Genomic DNA, 21,062 nt, shown 5'->3' on the forward strand with positions numbered 1-21,062 from the left:
CCCTGAAACATAACAAGAAGGTTATACACATAAGAGGAGCAACATGGGCATTGCAATACACGTGTGTTGAAAACCACAATAATACTTCATAATTGCTTAGAAAGCAAAGTTCTTTTCTCAACCTTTTCTGCTTTGGCACATTGCATTTCCCAAGTTATGCTAGAGAACAATACTACGAATACATTAGAGTAGTGGTCATGTTTGCCCTCAGTATAAAAAATATGTCCCTGTCCTGAGGAATATTTTCAAAACAAAGATATCCAAGCATGTTTCCGACTCCAACTTGCCCTTTTAGTGTATGTTCTCCAAACCAGTAGAGTCCAGATATGAAAAGATATTCACATAAATATATTAAGTGATGCAGATATATACATATATACTGTAAAAGAATGTTGCAGTAAAAATAAAAAAAAATAAAAAAGGAGAATAAATCCTTATCAACATTGTAAATCATAAAACAGTGACATTCAAATTGCTTATATTTGCATAGTGTACAAATTTACATGCGGACAAATGAATGTGCGCAGTTGGCACATATTAAGTCATGTCCTGGCAGGGAAGAGGAAGTCTTTTTTGTTTAGCCTATCAGATAAGAACTGTCTGAGTGCTCGGGGCTAATGCACAGGAGAGGGAGAAAGGGGCCACGGTGGAGGTATGGAGGAGGAGGAGGTATGTGTGAAAGCTGCAGGTGTAGTGAGAGAGGAGAGCATAGTAGTGTGGTTGGTTCGGACAAGTCACACACCCGACCAGTTCCACCAGCACACACATCCTGCTGAGTGAGGGATCCGGCCCCTTTAACGTGCAGTTTAACTGGAGGAGGCATTAACAGCACATTGGCCGTGAGCAGCAGCATATTTGAGGCCTTTTAAGTTCTCATAGTGGACCACAAAGCGTCATACAGTTACTATGAATAACCACCAGGTATGCCAGGCAGGCTGGCCCCCCTTGGCAGTGACTATGCCTATTGCTTGAACCCCGCCCACCCCCCAAAGTCTCACATCTGCTTCTACTGGCCGTTCGGCTAAACAATCTGAGCCTTGTGGATGAGGGATGCGTGGGGACTGACGGCGATGGGGCTCGGCCGGGGCTTGGGCCTCAGGATGCCGTTGGGCGGCTGAAAGCGGGGGTTGAGCGCGTCGGACATCTGGCTGTTGGTGTCGCTGCTCTGGTCGTCGTGGCGTCCCTGGCTCGCGGGCGACGTCAGGCCCCCCAGGCCCTCGTCCTCCTCGTCGTCGTCGTCCTCCTCGTCCGTCGCGGGACGGTAGGCGGAGCTGAGCGGAGAGCTCTGGTGGATCCTGTTGATGCTCCCTGGCCGCAGGACACTCCCCTCCATGGGGACCAACGGGCTGCCGTTCAGGGGCCTCAGCAGCTCGGTGGAGTGCACCACCGGGAAGGGAGTTGGCATGAGAGGCGGGTGGAGGCGGTTCTCCTGCTGGGAAAAGTAGGTGAAGTGTGCATGGAAGTATGCATAATGATTCAAAGTGAAAGGTTTCTGTCTATGGCAATGTTCAAGCACTGACATGCCTAACACAGTTTCTTAGACACTTACCAGTGACATAGTGCTGTTGCGCACGAATGACTCCACTCTGAGTCGGCTCTCCTCTTCCCTCTCCATGGCCCTGTTTCTCCCCCTCCGTGAGCCGTTGTGGATAACAGGTCGGCCCAGGTAGTCGAGCATCGCCCCGCCCCCTCCTCCGCCGTGCCCGCACGAGAGAGTGGAGCGGCTGTCTCGGCAGCGAGCCTGCTCCTATATCGGCAAAAGGGAACAACATGGCAGCAAGAGAGAAATAATTAACAACTTAAACCCATATGTTATAATATATCTAGAGGGCGGACTGCCCCATCTATTCATTTGAATGAAAGTTGCTCACTGGCGTTTGAAGCACCCGGAAGAACGCTCTACTTCCGCATTTGGGCACCAAATCAAGGCCCAAGTGCGAAAGTCTTTTAGCACCGAGCAGGCGCACGAGGGTATCAAAAGGTTGAAGCATGCACAGTGGCGCTTTAAATGCGGAAGTATTACAATCCCAGATTTGACCACCAGGCGACGGCCACTTCACTGTTTTACCATGGCTCTGGGGGCTTGCTTAAACCCCATAAGGGTAACTGGAGTCCCTCAGGGCTCAATAGTCAATTCTAGCGTCTTTTCTGTCATTGTGGGGAAAGCTGTCGCTGGATGCTGGGGTTTAAGTGGTTAACTACAGACCAGTGGTTCGCAAACGTTTTAATTTCAAAGACTCCCAGAACTCTGAGAGTGTACAATATCCATTTGAACACTCTCAGAGTTACAGACCTGTGAGGGTCCATTTGGAACCCCCCCCCCAAGGAACCCTGAGGGTCCCTCAAACCCAATTTGAGAACCGCTGATAGGCTAGACAAAATGTACAGCATGCACAAAATCACTGTCACTTTGTGGATCCCAAACCAGTGAGAGGTGAACAGAGCTGTGACAAGTGATGACATACTGTCCTGGCGTTTGTGTTAGTAACTGCAGAGGCCATGTTAAAATGGAGAGAAACTGCATTGATTGTGTCCAAACAACCAGGGTTGGGAGGATTACATGAAAAAATATTGATCTGCGATTCATTATCTGCACGTAATTGTAATCAGTAACCTAATCAGTAATTAGGTTTAACCTTTGAATTACTTCCTTTAACAGCGTATTTGCATTGATTGTTTGAGAGATCCAAAGTACTTCAAGTAATCAGATTGTATTATTATTAGGTCACATCATTTCCCAACCCTGCAAACAACCTCATCAATAAACAGTAAAGGAGTTCTGTATGCCAGCTCCTTTATGGGAATCATGTAGCTCATAATAACGTCTATGAAAACATGCATCTGTTTTGCTTGGAGTAATTAATCAACATCCTTGAGGCAACAACACCCACAGAGGAGAGGAAAGCATTGCACAGCTACCCAATGATAAATCAAGCATTATTGTTATCGTTATGTGAAATGCTCTACATTTAAAGGATATCATTGTTATTGTTTATGTGAAATGCACTACATTTATATTATTACAAATGCTGAGAGAGTTGCCTGCGGAGCTCAGAACGCAGCCTCCTGGCATCTGGCCACTAAAGCCTCAGTTGGCGAACCCGGCCCCGCATGCACAGGCAGTGATAGACAGACTCGTAGACTGACCCCAAGGGAAGACAGGCTGGTCCGCAGGGTTCCCTCCACTCTCAGAGGAATGTTTTCCTCCATCTGCAAGGAAAAGACTAGAGTCAGCGGCTCGTCCGTGGGACTGACAGGGAGAAACATTGAAGTCTTATTCCGCTTGAATGAAAGTGATGGACACCAGATCAGCTCTTCAAATATGACATTTGGTACATTTGCATTCATGGCCTCAATGACTTACTACAGACTGTGATGATGCATGTCTAAATGGAGATTTATAGCTGCAATCTGGAACTTATTTTAATGAATTAAATATTTTTGGGGGGAGTAAGTGATATTGTTTATGTTACAATAAGGGTTAAATAGCTCTCTATTCCCATAGTAATTATTGCTATAGAGTGTTTGTACAGTAACAGGCGTCTCCCCGTCGCTCAAACTCTTTAGTAAACAACAGAAAATACATCTTCAGGTGGGGATATGAATTTCATCCAATCGGGAGAGAGACCTCATACAGGATACATAATAAATGAGTGAAATTGGAAGTGATGAAACAAAAAAGACAACATTGGAATTGGAACACTATGAAATTGAAGCCTGTAAATGGGTTCTCTCTCCTGACTGGATGAAATTAGTGACCCATCTGAAAATGTATTTTCTCCTTTGTTTACTAAAGTGCTGGAGAGACAGGGAGACCCCTGTTACTGACTCCATAGCAGTGATTATTATTGGATATAGATTTGTTTTAACAATAAAACATTTTGCTTTAAACAAACAATATCATTCACAGCACCTTTAATACAAAAATAACTAGCTAGCACATCTGCAGTGTTTGGATGTGGTCTCTCCCTATTCTTCCATTGAGACATTCAGACCATGGTGTTGACACCTGCTGGTCGACAAGTAGCTCTACCTGAAGCTCATAAGCGCCATTATGTCCCCTGGCCAAGCAAGAGCTCCTAATGCGGGAGTCCCGGGTTCGAATCCCGGTTAGGAAATTAATTGCAGCTTTAAACTGTACTGTAAGCGAAATACTATGCAGTTGAAGGGGCAATGTGAACAGAATAAAGCAATAACACTAACCACTCCTCTGGCATCCGTGCTGACAGAGTTAATTCTTCTGAAGGACGTTTGTCTTGACAGAGTGCTTATCTCCTCCCTGGGAGAAAGGAGGAAACAGACAGAGAAAAGCAGAACGAAATGTGAGACGAGGAACAAAACTGTCAAATTAGACGGTGCTATGCGGTTGTGCAGTGGTGCAGTGGTGTAAAGTAATTAAGTACATTTACTCAAGTACTGTAATTAAGTACAGGTTTGATTTTTACTTTACTGGAGTTTTTCCAATTTTCAATACTTTTACTTCTATTCCACTACATCTCAGAGGCAAATATTGTATTGCTCCACTATAATTATTTGAAAACTTAGCTTCTAGTTACATTGCGGATATAAATTATTATATTATAAAACATACATTAACCACTTAAGCCCTATTAGTTAGTATGTTATACAAAGGCTATTTGAAAATAGCTGATCTACAAGCTCACTTGTGAGCTTGTAGATCTGCTATTTTCAAACATTCTGTGCTTTTACTTTTGGTACTTTAAGTACATTTAGATGCCAATACTTTTGTATTTTTACAAGTAACATTTTGAACACAGACCTTTTTACTTATGTAACAGAGTATTTTTATATTGTGGCGTTGCTACTTTTAAGTAAAGAAATGTGAGCACTTTTTCTACCACTGCGGTAGTGAAAGCAAGCAGTGTACCTCTTCTCCGTGAGCTCCCTGGTGAGTTTCTTGTTCTTGCGTTTGTGGTGGCACGTGACGGCGATGACGATGATGAGCATAACGAGCAGGAGGCCGCCGGCTGCGGCCGCTATGATGATGATCATCAGACTGTCCATTATCGTCTCCTGTTTACTGGGCGGCAGCTCTGTGGGGGGACATGTAGACAGAAAAGAGGAGACATCATAACCTGGCTTTAGGAGGTCGGGTTATATAGGAATGACTGGGAATAATGTCCTATAGGTTCTTCGCAGTTGGATTGGGACTTGACCCATTCAATCCGGGAACGCATCTGTGTCATTTTTAGATTTATTCGGCTATTCTAAAATAGTAGATATACAAGCTCATAGAGCTTGTAGATCTACTATTTTTGAGAAAGAAATCGTGAAAATGTGTGCAAATCTTTGAATATTTATATACATTCTTAACTCAAATAGAGTAAAAACAAATTGTAGAATCCCCCAGAAGCAAAGATTTGAGTTAAAAATGTTTGCTATAAAAAACATATATATTCAAAGATTTGCACAAATGTTCACAATTTTTCAAAAGAAATAGCAGATCTACAAGCTCGTAGCGCGCTGGTTGACAGGAGGAAGTGGGTAACATTATTCCGTCCAGTGCTATGATGTGGACGTCAACATTGGGATTAGCAACATTAGATTATGTTCATTATCTGTTAACACACATAAATAGATTATGACAAGAGATGGACTAATGGGTAGGTTGGTGGGTTGATATACACTAAAATAGTGTGTTAAAATGTGTGCAAGTGGAAACAAATGGACCCATAAGGGTACACTCTCATAGTTAAAAAGTTTTTACTGTGTACTTAGGTAGGAACTGGTTAGGAAGTATGCACGGAGGTAAATGGGTATGGCTAGATCAAATATTAAGTTGGCACGCACATAGATAAAGGTACACAGCAATTAATGGAGTGTCAAATTAACTCTGGGTGTGTAAACATATTTTTTACACACTCACTCAGGGTGAACACTCTGGACCTTAGCCGTGTGAAGTAAGTAGATAAATACATACGCAACACACTATGCAAACAGAGCATTATGGCGTGTTCTCATGTTGTCATGTCTGCCTGTCACCTACCAGCCACGGTGACCTCCGTCTCTGCTTTCCCCACCCCGACTTCATTCTTCGCCTCGCATTTGTAGATGCCAGCGTCTGCCGGGCTCAGGGGCCGCCCAAACTCCAGCGTCCCATTAGGGTGAGGTATCACACCCTCTGGTAAGTCCTTGCCCTCTCTGCACGGAGCCAAAAAACACACGTACACAGCCATTATGGTATGGTTTCAATTAGTATGTGTTACATTACATTCATCCTGGGATAGTAGCTATATAGCAGTGGTTCTCAACCAGTAGTCCGGGGACCACCGGTGGTCCTTGAGGGGGTTCCAGGTAGTCCCTAGCTAAATGATGGAGAGTTGGTAACCAAATGGACCCTTATAGATCTTTAACTCTTGAGAGTGTAAAATGAAAACAATTTTACACTCTCATGAGTTAAATTATTGTTAAACACCTGCATTACTTAAAAAACAAGTCTACACAATTAGAGATCGTTTGCCTGTTATCTCTCCTATGGTACCACATCAATACAGCATCATGGAATTGTGGACAAAACCAACGACAACCAAATATTCTATGTTTTGGGTCTGAGAGGCGTGGTCCGTGGCTCAAATGCTGAATAAATAATGGACCTTGATATGAAAAGGGTTGAAAACCACTGGTATATAGAATATAGAATAGAATACGTTATTGGCAGTTAAAAAAAGAATCACAACAATGTCACCATTTAGAAAACGCCAACGTGGATTATACACGAAAAAGACGAGGGCCTGTTTCCATTGTGGTCCACCTTGAGACATAGAACAACACGCAACAAAACGTACAAACAATCATGAAACAAAGAAAAAAAATCCTTATATATTAAGTCGGAAGCAATACATATAGGACAAGACAAGAGGTACCCTAAGAGAAGAATCCAATGCAGAGTGGGCTATCCGGGGTAGGGATCTAACTAGGAGCAGTTAGTGTTGAGACGGAACCATGATTTCAGGTCATTCTTAAATCTTCCTATATATGGGATAGAACTTGGATAGAATATGTATGTTACACATATTCTGAATACATATTGATGTAATAAAATGACACAGTAACCCTATAGAATTTTATCAAAAAGATTTGAATGGATTTTGGGCCATCTTCTTTTTGTACAATTATAGGGCTGGCTTGTAATTTCAATGTGAAAGTCGCAATTAGAAAGAAAATGTAAATATTGTGTTGAGTCTGGCGTAGAGGATTGCATCCTGTGCCAGAACATTCTTCAATAAATGTCAATACATTTCATTGATATTGCTTGGAGTGTCACTATTCTACCTCTAATTCTGGCATTGCAACGACACAGATATCAAATTGTACGCGTCAAATGGAACATGACGCACTAATGGAAAGTGTAACTACCCTGGCCTACAGGTATATGGAGTTGTACACAGCAGTTCATTTAACCCAGAGAGCCCTCAGAGTTCAACTAAACACAGATGACTTTACTGTGATAGTAGTATTTGCATCAGAGTGGAGCCCCTATGAGGCCGTACCGCCAACAGGAAAGAGGAGCCTTAGTTTTTACACGTCAAAGATTCACCGCACGATAAGATCACCAACAAATAGACACTGTCTTCTTCCTCTTATACTTCCTGCGCGGTGCACCTCGGTTCACTAACTCCTCCTCACAACCGGCCTGTACAGGTTCACCTCCCACTTGTTGTCTTTTGGGCAACTAGAGCGTGGCCAAAACAGTTACCACGTAAACAGGGATACCAGGTTGACAGTGTATGGTTGCAGACAAGAAACCCTGTGTCTAACACTAAACCTATGTCGATGGATGGGCGTGGATTGAGATGCACTCAGTGCCCATGTAAAGTACAGTAAGTGAGAAAACATGGATAAAAGAACAGAATTTGAGGTTAAATTCGAACGCTAGGGGGTGGCAATAGCCTTCCCCTGGGACCCTATAAGACGCCCCTGCACTCTCCCCTTTCTGTCTCCTGTGCACCCACTACCTCTCTCTCTCTCTCTCTCTCTCTCTCTCTCTCTCTCTCTCTCTCTCTCTCCCTCGTGTGAAACTGTCTCCTCCATGCAAGCTGCAACACGACACCTTGACACCAGCTATTACTTCACCTGCTGCTTTCCGCCGACAAAGCCAACAGGTTTGCCCACAGCCACTGCCTCTGTGTGAGTGTGTGTGTGTGTGTGTGTGTGTGTGTGTGTGTGTGTGTGTGTGTGTGTGTGTGTGTGTGTGTGTGTGTGTGTGTGTGTGTGTGTGTGTGTGTGTGTGTGTGTGTGTGTGTGTGTGTGTGTGTGTGTGTGTGTGTGTGCGCGCGCGCGTGTGTGCGTGTGCGTGTGTGCCAAGATAGAAGTGAGTGTTTGAGCATGGAGAGTGACTGACTGGCTGCTTGTAATAAATGGTTTGAAAACCAACCATACAAACATTAATAATAAGAAGCTGTATCTGTGCGTGCGTGCGTGCATGCGAGCGTGCGTGCGTGCAAGTGCCGGTACTTTTTCGCTTGAATGCGTGGATCCTTGCGTACCTGGCGTGCGTCTGGTAAGCTTTTTTACTCACAAACCCTCCTTTCTCAAGGTGTGTATAAGCTCCTATGACTAATGGTATTAGATCAGGTGGCAAATACCAGCAACCTCCGCATCTGGCAATAATAACAGCACCTCACCTCACCATATATAGGTTTCCACATTGTAGGCAAATCACCAAAGGTTTTAGACAGCTATTTACTGTCCCCTTTAGCCCGCCACTGGGTGAAGAATTTCCCCCTCAGGCCCTAACTGTCTGTTCTCATAAATAGACGGAGTGCCAATTGTCAAGAACCATTTTCCCTGGCTCTCATTTCGACGGGCCACACCCTGGGAATACTTTAATCCACCCAGCAGAATGGCTTCTAGTTGTCACCGGGTGACTCAGGCAGAAAGCCGCAAAAATCTACTAAGTCAGCCCCTCCTCAGCATGTACTGCTGGGCAGCAATGTGACAGACGTCAGTTTCCATTAACGTTGAGATGACAAAAAAATCTGTGCGTCATCATCGTTGCAAAAATAGGCATAAACAAGTGGAACATAAAGAAGTTCATGGCGTAAGATTACATGGCAACACATACAGAATACAGTAGGCCTAGTCAACCAGTTAGAAATGACTCAAATCCGACGTCACTGAAAAATCCCACTTAAACAATTCATCGATGACCAATCCATCTCTAGTCCAGTGGTTCCTTTCCATTTCTAGATCAGGGCCCACTTGAAAATCCCAAAAGCGTTCGCGGCCCTCCCGTCTGACGGTCAGGACCGCCGACTCGGCAGTTAAGTCGTCAGCTTCAGACCACTTAACCGACCTTAGGCACTCGGCTGCCGTGTTAAGTGGTCAGATTAAAAGATCGTGTTCCAGCTTGGATCAATGGCACTAACATATCGATATCACAACGAAAACCCAAATCAACGTTTTAAAGAAAAAATACCATGACATTTTTTTAAATATATATTTCTGTTATATTATCATTAAACTCTTGGTGTTGTGCCAATTATTTGGGGGCCCACTTGCAATATCCTGATGGCCCACCACTGAGCCCTTGGCCCACAGGTTGGGAACCGCTGCTTTCGTCAGTTCCCTAACAGTGACCATGCTCCACACACACAACCACAGGTATAACTTCAGACAGTTAGACAGTTAGACAGTTAGTCATCCAGACAGTCAGCCAGGGGCAGGCAGAGAGACAGGTCCTACCTGGTCCAGGTGAAACTCTGTGGTGTGGGGTTTCCTCTGCTCACACACCTCAGGGCAGCGTGCTCCAGGCCCACGTACCACTTATTACTGAAGCCAATTACGTCTGCGTCTGGGGGGTCTGGCAAAAAGAAAAACGAATCGAGTTGCGTTAATTAGACACGGATAAAACACAGTAATATGCAATGATAGAATAGAAAGAATAGAACATGTTATAATATAAATAATTAATTTAAAGTAATACAGAAAAAACATTTCAGATTGGGATACCAATTTATATCTAATCCAAGATCTTTATCCAATAAATTGGTGTACAGGAAGTTTTTTTTTAACAGTAACCAAGGGCAATATTTTCATGTGGGTATTTGTGGTGCAGCTTGGTCTGTTGACAGCAGTGATGTTGATGAAGATAAGGTGCGTGTGTGTGTGTGTGTGTGTGTGTGTGTGTGTGTGTGTGTGTGTGTGTGTGTGTGTGTGTGTGTGTGTGTGTGTGTGTGTGTGTGTGTGTGTGTGTGTGTGTGTGTGTACATACAGTATAGACTAGAGTATGTTTGCAGTAGTTTTACAAACCAACTGAAAGGCCCCAGGAAGTGTAATGAAGTGTGTACCGAGGTGAGAGTGTCTTCGTAGAGCAGTGTTTCTCAAACAGTGGGTCAGGACCCATTTGTAGTTCGCAGACACGTTTTCTTTTTTTTTTCTCGTTTCCTTTATAATGGAATTATAAATATTATAATCATTTGGAATCTTGTTTGAAAAAAAAACAACCTGCCTAACGATATAAAATGGTATCATTTTATCATGAGCATTAGTGAGGACCAATTATATGAAGAGGTTGAAAATGGGTGAAGTCGTCCTTTAAGACATATTCCAAACATAACGAAAATATCAATCTACATACTCACAATCAGTTGTGATCCGACATTTTGTGAGCTTGCAGATCTGCTATTGTCACTATTGAAATACGGCAGAAGCATTTGTAGAAAAATGTGGGAAATCTTTTTTATGTCTAAATTTCAATACAGCATTGCGTTGATATTAAAAACAAAATGCACTTTGTAATGTTTTACTTTTGAATACTTTAAAAGGAAGTACTCCAGTACTTTAACTCAAGTACAAATTTGACTGAGCAAATTTCACTTCTAGTCATATTTATAAGTAATATTTGACCAGGAATCTATGATACTTACTGACTCAAGTACTGGGGTTGAGCACTATTGTCAAGTGTCCACCACTGCTCACGATAGCACCACCAGCGTGTGTGTGTGTGTGTGTGTGTGTGTGTGTGTGTGTGTGTGTGTGTGCGTGCGTGCGTGCGTGCGTGCGTGCGTGCGTGTGTACATAGTATAGAGCACTGTTTCCAAATGTCATGGGTCACGAGTAAATATACCTATATTTTTTTGTTTCCTACATTTCGTCAATTATTATCATTTCAAAACGTAAATAAAAAATCAAAGACATTCCATTAATTAGAAAACAAATGTTAAAGAAGTCGTGAAAATAGCCGATATACAAACTCACAACGCAGTGTGAGCTTGTAGATCTGCTATTTTCACCAGCTTGGATCCTGGGGAGACATCAAATTTCTCTTTTGGGTCTCGAGTTAAAACGTTTGGGAACCGGTCAGTGATCACCATCATCATAATCTTCATCAAACTGATCCCAGATCTGGATCAATATTCCTCACGATATAGATAGCTGGGTATACTCACAGTGCACCACCAGCTTCTTGCTGAGCCTGACGGGGTCGTCTTGGGTGGGGTGCCACACCAGGCAGTCCAGCTTCTTGCCGTTCATACTCCGCAGGGGGTGCAGGGAGTACTGGCTGCTGACCGACCCGCCCTCGGAGGTGCGGTTGCTGGACTTGCCGTTGAGATCCGTGTCCCAGGAGAGGCGGGGGGTCGGACGGGCGACGGAGCGGCAGGTGGCGGCCACTCGAAAGTCCTGACCCTCCGTCAGGACCACGAGGTCCAGATTGGTGATGGGTACGGCTGCAGGGGTCAAAGGTTAAACCCATTAAAACAAGGAAAGAATCTGTGACGTTTTAGATTTTACTGTTGGCTATTCAAAAATAGCAGATGTAAAATTGCAGTGTCTAAAATTGCACATCTGCTATTTTTGAACATTTTTGAAAAATCTTGAAAGTGTTGCTATTGTTGTTTAACACAAATTTTCTCTGCTGGGTGTCCCTGCCACAAAACATTTTCAGATGAGGGGTCCACGGCCAAATACATGGCCTATGATTTTGGGGGTCCTTGGCACGAAAAAGTTTGAGAACTACTGATTTAGACTGCATTTGTAGAATCGGCCTCAGGTCTTAATGGGTTAAGAGGTGCTGTGGTGCTGGCGCTGTGGCATGTTTTTTGGTGAGACTATCCACAATCTGTGACTTAGTTATTACACCTAATCAGCCGGGTTGTGCATACATTTTTGGTTATGGCACGGCTCATCATGGGCTAACCCTAACAGTGCTCCACAAGCCAAAAATCACATGGGGAATTTGCCTTTGGTCTGGCAATCCAGTGGAGTTATTTCAAAATAAAACGTGTTCTTTCAAAAACAACAGTGTAGAGTAGCCCTGCCCTGACCAGCAATGATTGAGCGGTAGATATTTGGTGTCCTAAAGCGGCCGAGCAGGACACATGATGGCAGTCAGGTTGAGATGAACATCAGGAGAGAGACTTACTGCGGACGGTGAGGGACATCTGCCTCTCAAAGTTCCCGCTGGGGAAGGTGCTGATGTGACACGTGTACCTCCCCTCGTTGGACACCTCCGTGTTCAGGATGACCAGCGAGGAGTCCACGGTGGGCTGGTTGCTTTTGAACCTCACATGGTTTGACCAGGAGCCAAACGCTGCATGGGGTTTGGAGAGAGAGGTAGTGAAGGAGGGATTGATTGATTGAATACTTTCAAACTAACAGTTTGCAAAAAGTACTAAAGTACAGTTATACAATAATTCTAAAAGGACAATTGTGGTCCTATATATGTATTCAATTCATCAAGACATATAAAGACGTACAATAATATACAAGAAATCATCAATACTAGGAGCAATACAAGGACATATCCTAGCTTGCCTGCCTTCTAGGTCCAGTTGCAAATTGCAGACAAGGTGCTCTTTTATGGCGAGGGAGGGAGGGAGAGAGTGAGAGTGAGAGAGAGTGTGTGAGAGAGAGAGAGAGAGAGAGAGAGAAAGAGAGAGAGTGAGAGTGTGTGTTTTAGGTTACTAGATTTTTTTAGCTTAATCAACTACAAATTTGAGATTCTGAACATATTTCATTTATGGAGATTGAAGTTTTATATTGTATAATCAGCAAAATAATTCAGAGTTTTCAATGGCACCTGTCTTTTTAAACCTGTGATCATGCTGAAAGCTAAATAAACATAGACAGGCGACCTACTCTACTCGCTCATTCATGTCCGCCCTGCTTGCTATCAGTGGTGTAAAGTAACTAAGTACAATTACTCAAGTACTGTACTGTACTTAAGTACAATTCTGAGGTACTTTTGCTTTACTGGAGTATTTCCAATTTTCAGTACTTTTACTTCTACTCCACTACATCTCAGAGGCAAATATTGTACTTTTTACTCCACTACAATTCCACTACAATTCATCTACATTGCAGTATTGATACTTTTACATAGGTAAAACATTCGAGTACTTTTTCCACCACTGGAGGACCAGTACCTGTCTGGCCATCGGTGTGGTGCGCCGTAGTGATGGGCTCCTTGGTGCCATCCGGTTTCTCCTTGTACCAGGTGACCTGCACCAGCGTGTCCCCCGGATCCACCTGGTAGCGACAGGGCAGGGTGGTCTCATCATCCGCCACGCAGAGCATGGAGTGGTCGGGAGGGGGCTCAACGAAGTCTCCCTGCGCCCGTGTGACTATAATATGGTTGAAGGACAAGCACAATGGACAGAGAGAGATGGTAAACAGACAGACGTTAGACACAGAGAGGCTGGCATACCGAGACAGCCACTAATGGGGTGACGAAAAGATATATTATGCAGTTGGATGGTGATGAAATGATCAACTATACATGTTCAGGTAAGCAGTACTGCTGCGCAACCTGTTTCTCCAGGCACTCCTTATGCGTACCAGCCAGCAAGGATGTTAATGCATTATTCTTCCCTATGTTTTAGTTCAATTTAGTTTTATAATGTATTATTTGTATGTATGTATGTATGTATTATTATTATTATTATTATTATATTGTTATTAAAACACAATGTGTTCCCAAAAGCGATCAGGGATAACACAAAAAAAGTCAACCACTTCATTTCATTGTGGTTTCAAAATGACAGTAGAGAAATGAACATACATGCACAGTGTACCAGTTAACAGTTGTACAGCTACCATAACATAGTATATTGATATATCACTTAAGGTAATATCAATATAACCATATCACACAATGAAACAATATAAGAACTCCTCAAGCTAAACAAGGTAATCAAAACCTCTGGTAAATTATAATAATATATATTGTTTTTAAATAGAATATACAAACTTTTATAGCCTGCTCTGGTACTCTTTCAAGGAGACAAGGTGTGTTTAATGACAATATATACAAAGGCTTTCCTCTAGTAAAGCATTGCTGTGAATTTAATTGCACTTTTAATGTGACAAAAAAGGGCGGCTTTCACTTTGATAAACATTAACCACAGTAATCTGCTCTCATTTGGCTTCGGTTTACCCGGGCTCAAATTAAGCAACATAACATGAGAGGATGGGTTTTACCAGCATTATTATTGGCACGAAAGTACAAATGCTTCGGTCCTGACCGCATCACTGTCGTGCCAATAATAATGGTAAAGCACACCCTCTCGTGTAATACTGCTTAATTAAAGGTTCCCTCCTAGAAGATAGACGCCAGAGTTCTCAGTTGCATATCGAAAACAACAGCAGTACGTATTATATTTTGAGACACATCCGGAGAGATTTAATTTAAGGGGATTTGGTGTCAAATATATGGATTGTATTCCAACCTGGGTTCCTTAATGGCTTTCTGTTCAAACCTCACATGCCCAGAGTATGAGTTAACCACGTATAAGCACAATTCAAAACCTTTTTTGATAATTCTTGCCTATAATGACATGCCCCAAATAGGGATACAAGGGTGAAAGTTTTCAATAAACGCCGGTCAGGGGTCATCGCCATGCTGGCTTGTGGTGGACATTTTTGTCATGCCATGGACATAAAAATGTGTGGAAAATTATATTACCAGAAACACAAACCTTTGCAACTCTGAGAGTGCACACATGGAACCAAGTGGACCCATAGAGTCCATTTTGGTTCCATTTGTGCTGTAGTTATGGGGGTCCTTGAAAATAAAAAGTTAGAGAACCACTGTACCAGTGGACTCCTAATGTGTCATACATAATGTCATAGTAAATAAGTGACATGCATATTCTGAGGAAAACCTGGAGACTGAGACATTCAGTAATTGAGTCTTATAATCAAAATAATATAAAAAAACAAAAACTTGCCACAGACAAGGCCAAGTCTAGCCACGGACACATTTGTCCGTGTAGACACATTGCTGACCCCTGATGCCGGTGTCATGGTGCCACTAACCACGCAAAAATAATTTAGATATCTGTATTAAAAACGCTGATTGATTTTGAGACGGAGTTCGAGAAGCGTCAGGAGGGGAAGTGTAATTCGAAGGGCGCTCAGAAGAAAGAAGGGAGGGGAGGGAAAGATGGTGTCTCCCAAAAAACAAGAGCTCAGCTGACTATGAGGTGAAGCTATGTCGCTTAACTAGTTGCTCTAGATGAGACTTCAAAGCAAGCCAGACAACAGGGGAGGGGGGACTGAGTGTCTGGACATAAGGGACACACTCCACAAACATGTTGTTTGTTACCAGCCCCAGGTCACAAACAGGACATAAAATAAGACAGGAACACACAGGCACAGACACAAAGCGTGACACTCTCTGTCACCCTGTAACATATACCACTCAGACACGCAATGTTAACACTAATCTGTGTCTCTCCTCCACGCACGCTCTCTCTCTCTCTCTCTCTCTCTCTCTCTCTCTCTCTCTGTGTCTGTTTACGGATCAAATTAGTCAACATGTTTGATGTAGACGCCATGTGACATTTTAGCTTCTACTGTCCCCCAGCACACTGTCATGCATTGTTTGCATACACACGCATGAAACGTATACACAGTACAGTCACATGTTGATCTCTCTATCCTGAGCTACATTTGATGGCCATGAAACTATACTGTCTTTGTTGGTTTATTTCTCTTGGCGCCAAGCTAAAACAAACTGAAACAAAGTGTGAAGGAAGCACAGGTTATATACGTGAGACAAAGCCCCACCAAATTCAACCAAAGTTGGACACTTTTCAGGGTTGACATTTAACTCATTCAATCCAGGATTTTAGATTTCTACGGCTATTCTAAAATAGCAGATATACAAGCTCATAGCACGGCACCGAGCTTGTAGATCTGCTATTTTTGAAAAATCTTGATTTTTTTTGGGGAAATCTTTGAGTATATATTTTTTAAAGCAAAAGATTTGCACACATTTTCACGATATATTTTCAAAAATAGCAGATATACAAGCTCATAGCACGGCACTCCATGCCACGCTATGAGCTTGTATATCTGCTATTTTTGAATAGCCAAAGAAATCTAAAATGACAGAGATGCGTTCCCGGATTGAATGGGTTAAGATCAAAATATTCTTAATTAAGGTATAATTTCCAAAGCTCTTAATCCCTCAATGAGTTACAAATACTGTACACAGTTTTACAAGGAGGCGAAAAATGACTTATCGGGCCACAGGGGCCTTCATCAGGGTCTTCATCAGACCTGATAAAGGCCCCTCTAAGAAAGTAAGTGAATAGGTTGAAGTGGCTTATTGTTAGTATCAGCCGAGCAACGAGGGACTCTGTGACTTACCCTCTTGTTGCTATCAGCTACACATACTGTAGTAGAGCATGTCAAGTGGAGTAAAAAGGAGGACAAAGACATTTTTGAATAAAAACGTCACTCTCTCTCACACACACACACACACACACACACACACACACACACACACACACACACACACACACACACACACACACATACACACACACACACACACACACACACACACACACACACACACACACACACACACACACACACACACACACACACACACACACACAAATCTATTTAAAAAAAGAATCACAATAATTTACTTTGGGATGAATAAAGTACTACACTGCTCTCTCGTTTCTACTTTAAAAGTTTTGCATTTTGCTAATAATCTCAACCAGCACGACTTTACTGTATATTACAGATGCAAGCAAACAAGACCATTTTGTTCCATTTGTTTTGTCATTTCCCCAATAACGAGGTCAACATGCATCCCTGTGAAATCCTTCATGGTCATTTACACATGATTCATAAATGACACAATTTAGTGATGCAACAGTCGATAAGCAGCTCAGAGAAGTTTTGTACCCTATGCGGGCAGTGGTGGAAAGTAACTAAGTACTCAAGTACTGTACTTACAGTAAGTACATTTTTGAGGTACAGTACTGTATATTTACTTTACTGGAGTATTTCCAATCTTCGGTACTTTTACTTCTACTATTCCATAACCGGCCAGCTCAGTGGCCTTGTGGTTAGAGTGTTCGCCCTGAGGTTGGGAGGTTGGGGTTCGACACCCGGCCAGGTCATATCAAAGACTATAAAAATGAAACCCAATGCCTCCTTGCTTGAAGCTCAGCATCAAGGGTTGGATTGGGGGTAAGTCCCTGCGACATACTGGCGTCATGTCCAGGGGATGTATACTTGTACATCAGGCCGCCTCACGCTACAGAAACAGGATATAGGCCCCTGCCCTATGGGCCACAAGGCTTACTTACTCCACCACCACTACATCTCAGAGGCAAATATTGTACTTTTCACTATTAGAAAATGGTAGTTACTTTGTAGATTTAGATTAGTATTACTAAACATACACTAACCACTTCAGCCCTATACTTTGGCTATTTGAAAATAGCCGATCTACAAGCTCACAACGCGTCGCAAGATTATTATTTCTTTTTAAAGATTTTTTGGGGGCTTTTCTGTCTTTAATTAATAGCGTACAGTGGAGATGTACAGAAAACAGGGAGAGAGATGGGGATAGACATGCAGTAAAGATCGTCGGGAACGGGACTCGAACCAGCTACATTAGAGCCAGATTTCTATACATTTTACCCATTTGAAAACTTGTGAAATGGGACATTCTGCATAATGAGTGCTTTCTACTTTTGGTATTTTAAGTGCATTTTGATGCCAACACTTTTGTACTTTTGACTCAAGTAAATGTTTTATTCCGGACTTTTACTTGTATTTCTACATGGTGGTATTGATACTTTTACTCAAGTAAAAAAAATGGGAGTACTTCCACCACTGCATGTGGGAAAAGCTGCTGAAGCGTCGTCAACAGGACGTGAATCATACATTTACTGTCAGAACTATCAGTGTATTTATTCTGCAGACAGACAGGTGTGTTTTTCCATCTCAGGAGGAGTGCGTGTGAGTGAGTGTGGGTGTCACCCTGAGGTTTTAAAACCTAACATGGAATCTGCCTGTACTGCATTACTGGAATAACGCGGAGACAGCAGCTTATTTTCATTATAGTACCGACTGCCTCTTCTCTCTCATCTCCAACAACACAGGCTGACCCTGGAAATGGCTAAAGGCCAACACACTCGTCAACATGCTCTCCCCAGATCAGGTGTGGGCTTAATACAATAGACAGTACATTACACATACTACATCATGGATTGACAGCGTATCGCTGTCATCACATGTACACACTTAGTTATACACACTGTATGATTGCCTCAAACATGGACTGTGTGTGCGTCTATGTGTAGTATGTGTCATCCACCACACACAGACACACACAGTCCATTTACACACTGTATATGAATTGCACACGCACCTCATGTACTGCACACAGGCATGTGCACGCGCACACACACACACACACTCACACACACACACACACACACACACACACACACACACACACACACACACACACACACACACACACACACACACACACACACACACACACACACACACACACACACACACACACACACACAGTATGTAGTCACTGTGAATCACGAACAGGTGGGAGGGAAATTGATCAACAGCAACCAGTTTTTCCTGAAATATCAGACAGCCTCTTAAGTGTTTTCTTTCTTTCTCTCCCTCTCTTTTTGGACTCGGTCCCAGTAGAAGACAACCCTTGAAAACGTTGGCCGCCTGCCCAGGCTTCAGAGAGCATAATGAATAAAACTAAATATGAAAACGTATATGCCAGAAATGAAATGAAGTAATTCACTCTCACCTTGAAAATGTGTCTGAACCACCATAAGATTGACATCAGTTTAAGACACTAGAATTGTATACAGTAAATAAACAGTATACATCACACATACATGTGTTTTATTAATTTTGGCACCAATAGCCCGTACTTACCTAAACTCCAAAGGACCAGCAGACACAGTGACAGGCCATTCGTCAGCGATGTCATTCTCCTCCGATGGTTCTGTCGAGGCCACCAACTGGACGCTGAGACGGTCAACCTGTGTACGAGATGGGACCACTTCTCTACTGGAGGACACTTTCAAGGCATCGGTCCGAGCAAATCAAAGTAAAAAGAAAAGACAAATCCGCAAACAACTGCAGCCCCGCTTTATGCTGGGAATAATTCCTCTCTCTGACGGCAGGTAGAAACTGATTCAGTTATTGACTCCCACCCTCATCCACTATAAGCACATCCTTGACGATTATAGGCTAAGTCTAAGTTACAGCTGTGTCCTTCAGAGAGAAGAAAAAAAATGTGATGAAAAAACGTTCTGCCCTGGAATCGGTTGTAATCCTTTGGTATGTTTCTTATTGTTTTGTCAAAGTGTCCACACGATATTTTTTGCTAAGCAGTCAAAGAAGGTGCAGCTACCTGCTTCTTGGGATACACCTGTCGCAAGTCGCCTCTCTGCTCCCTCCCCTCACATGAGCGTGCGCACACACACACAAACACACACTCTCTTTCTCTGTCTCCGTCTCTCTCTCTCTCTCTCTTTCACTCACGCTCTCGAAAGTTGCCTTTCCTGTTTGGTTGAGGCAACATGACAGTTATTTTCTCGTCTTTACATGCTCGAGCAGAGGCAAGGTGAAGAGACGACAGCATGGGATCTAGTTTGAACAAACAAGGATATAAATATCACGTTTCGTGTGTTCCTTTTAAACAATATTGTTGAAAAGGAACACACGTGCAGAGCTAATTGTAGATTTGGGCCATTAAACCTATACTCACAGATACCCAGGCCTTGGTCAACATCATTTTGCATTGTTTTTCATGTTAAGACATCATATTTCTTACATTAAAATATTGTTGGTGCCTGATGGCTCAGCCAGTGCACAGACCATGCTCGTCTGTCTTGTCTCTCCCCTCTCTGCCCTTCCTCTCTACACCCTCTCATCTGAAATTGTTGAAATCTACACAGAAATGTCCAGTATGATCTCTCTCTGTCTCTATCTAGTACTAGTACCATACTGAATAAAAGATACTGTAACAGGAGATTTAATTGGGACATTTATGTGATTACTTTAATCTCATGTAATCCTTTACACCTCAGCCTTGGTGGCAGTTGCCATATCAAAAGAACATGACAGAAAACGGTGAACAGTTCCAATGCATTAAAACCACACGTAAATCATTACATAAATGTAATGATGTGGCATATTGTATGTCCATCTGTGTACAGTATACAGTATGTAGGTATCTATCTTGTGTGTGTGCGTTTTAGGACAGCAAAGATATCCTTTATCGCCACCCTGTGGCATATACTCAAAGCTGCCGAAGCATTGTATTGTATATGAGCTCCCAAACTTCAGCTGCTGTCTGAAACGCATCTCTTTAGACTCCACCTCACCCTCCCAGCACTCTTCTCTCCTTCTATCCCTCCTTATTGCCAGTTTTGACAGATCCTATTCATACTATGCATGTATGCAGACATTTATCTATGCATTTGTCACATAATGTTTTGTTATTAGTGTGGTTGCCCTAACAGGGCAACCAGACTAGTACTCTATACACTTTATATCTTTATAGATAAACTTTTTTCCAACCGCTATTTCTCCCACAGTTTTTATCCCCTGTTGTGCCATATATCAAAATGACCGTCTTGAACGGGAATCGTGCGCTTGTATTTTGCTAAGAGATTGGTTGAATAGTTTAATTGATATTAATTTATTAGTGCCATTAAATGTCCCCATCCGCTTTAATGGAAAAGTGAAAAAACTCAAATTCAAGTATTTTTTTCTCAGAAACCGTAAGAGCTAGA

General features: G+C 42.6%; 1 protein-coding gene across 1 annotated transcript; it reads right to left on the reverse strand.

The window, feature by feature from the left end:
• Nucleotides 1-332: 332 nt before the first annotated feature.
• Nucleotides 333-19,770, reverse strand: nectin4a (nectin cell adhesion molecule 4a). Its single transcript, XM_084043687.1, has 11 exons — nucleotides 19,195-19,770; nucleotides 13,389-13,586; nucleotides 12,386-12,553; nucleotides 11,412-11,690; nucleotides 9,706-9,823; nucleotides 6,008-6,162; nucleotides 4,889-5,054; nucleotides 4,204-4,279; nucleotides 3,148-3,210; nucleotides 1,550-1,747; nucleotides 333-1,432 (listed from the first exon to the last, which is right to left on the reverse strand). The coding sequence occupies exons 1-11, from the start codon at nucleotides 19,247-19,249 to the stop codon at nucleotides 1,022-1,024; spliced, it is 1,887 nt and encodes a 628-aa protein (XP_083899813.1). The 5' UTR covers nucleotides 19,250-19,770; the 3' UTR covers nucleotides 333-1,021.
• Between the last annotated feature and the right edge of the window lie 1,292 nt (nucleotides 19,771-21,062).

This window comes from Gymnoscopelus microlampas (assembly GCF_963454915.1).
Source record: "Gymnoscopelus microlampas genome assembly, chromosome: 19".
In the NCBI taxonomy this organism is placed as follows: Eukaryota; Metazoa; Chordata; class Actinopteri; order Myctophiformes; family Myctophidae; genus Gymnoscopelus; species Gymnoscopelus microlampas.

Coding starts and splice junctions, on each gene's coding strand:
- nectin4a (XM_084043687.1), bottom strand. CDS start 19,249: ATGACATCGCTGACGAATGGCCTGTCACTGTGTCTGCTGGTCCTTTGG. Junction 3,211..4,203: donor GCACGGATGCCAGAGGAGTG/GTTAGTGTTATT, acceptor TTTTCCTTGCAG/ATGGAGGAAAACATTCCTCT. Junction 1,748..3,147: donor CCAGCCTGTCTTCCCTTGGG/GTCAGTCTACGA, acceptor TTGCCGATATAG/GAGCAGGCTCGCTGCCGAGA.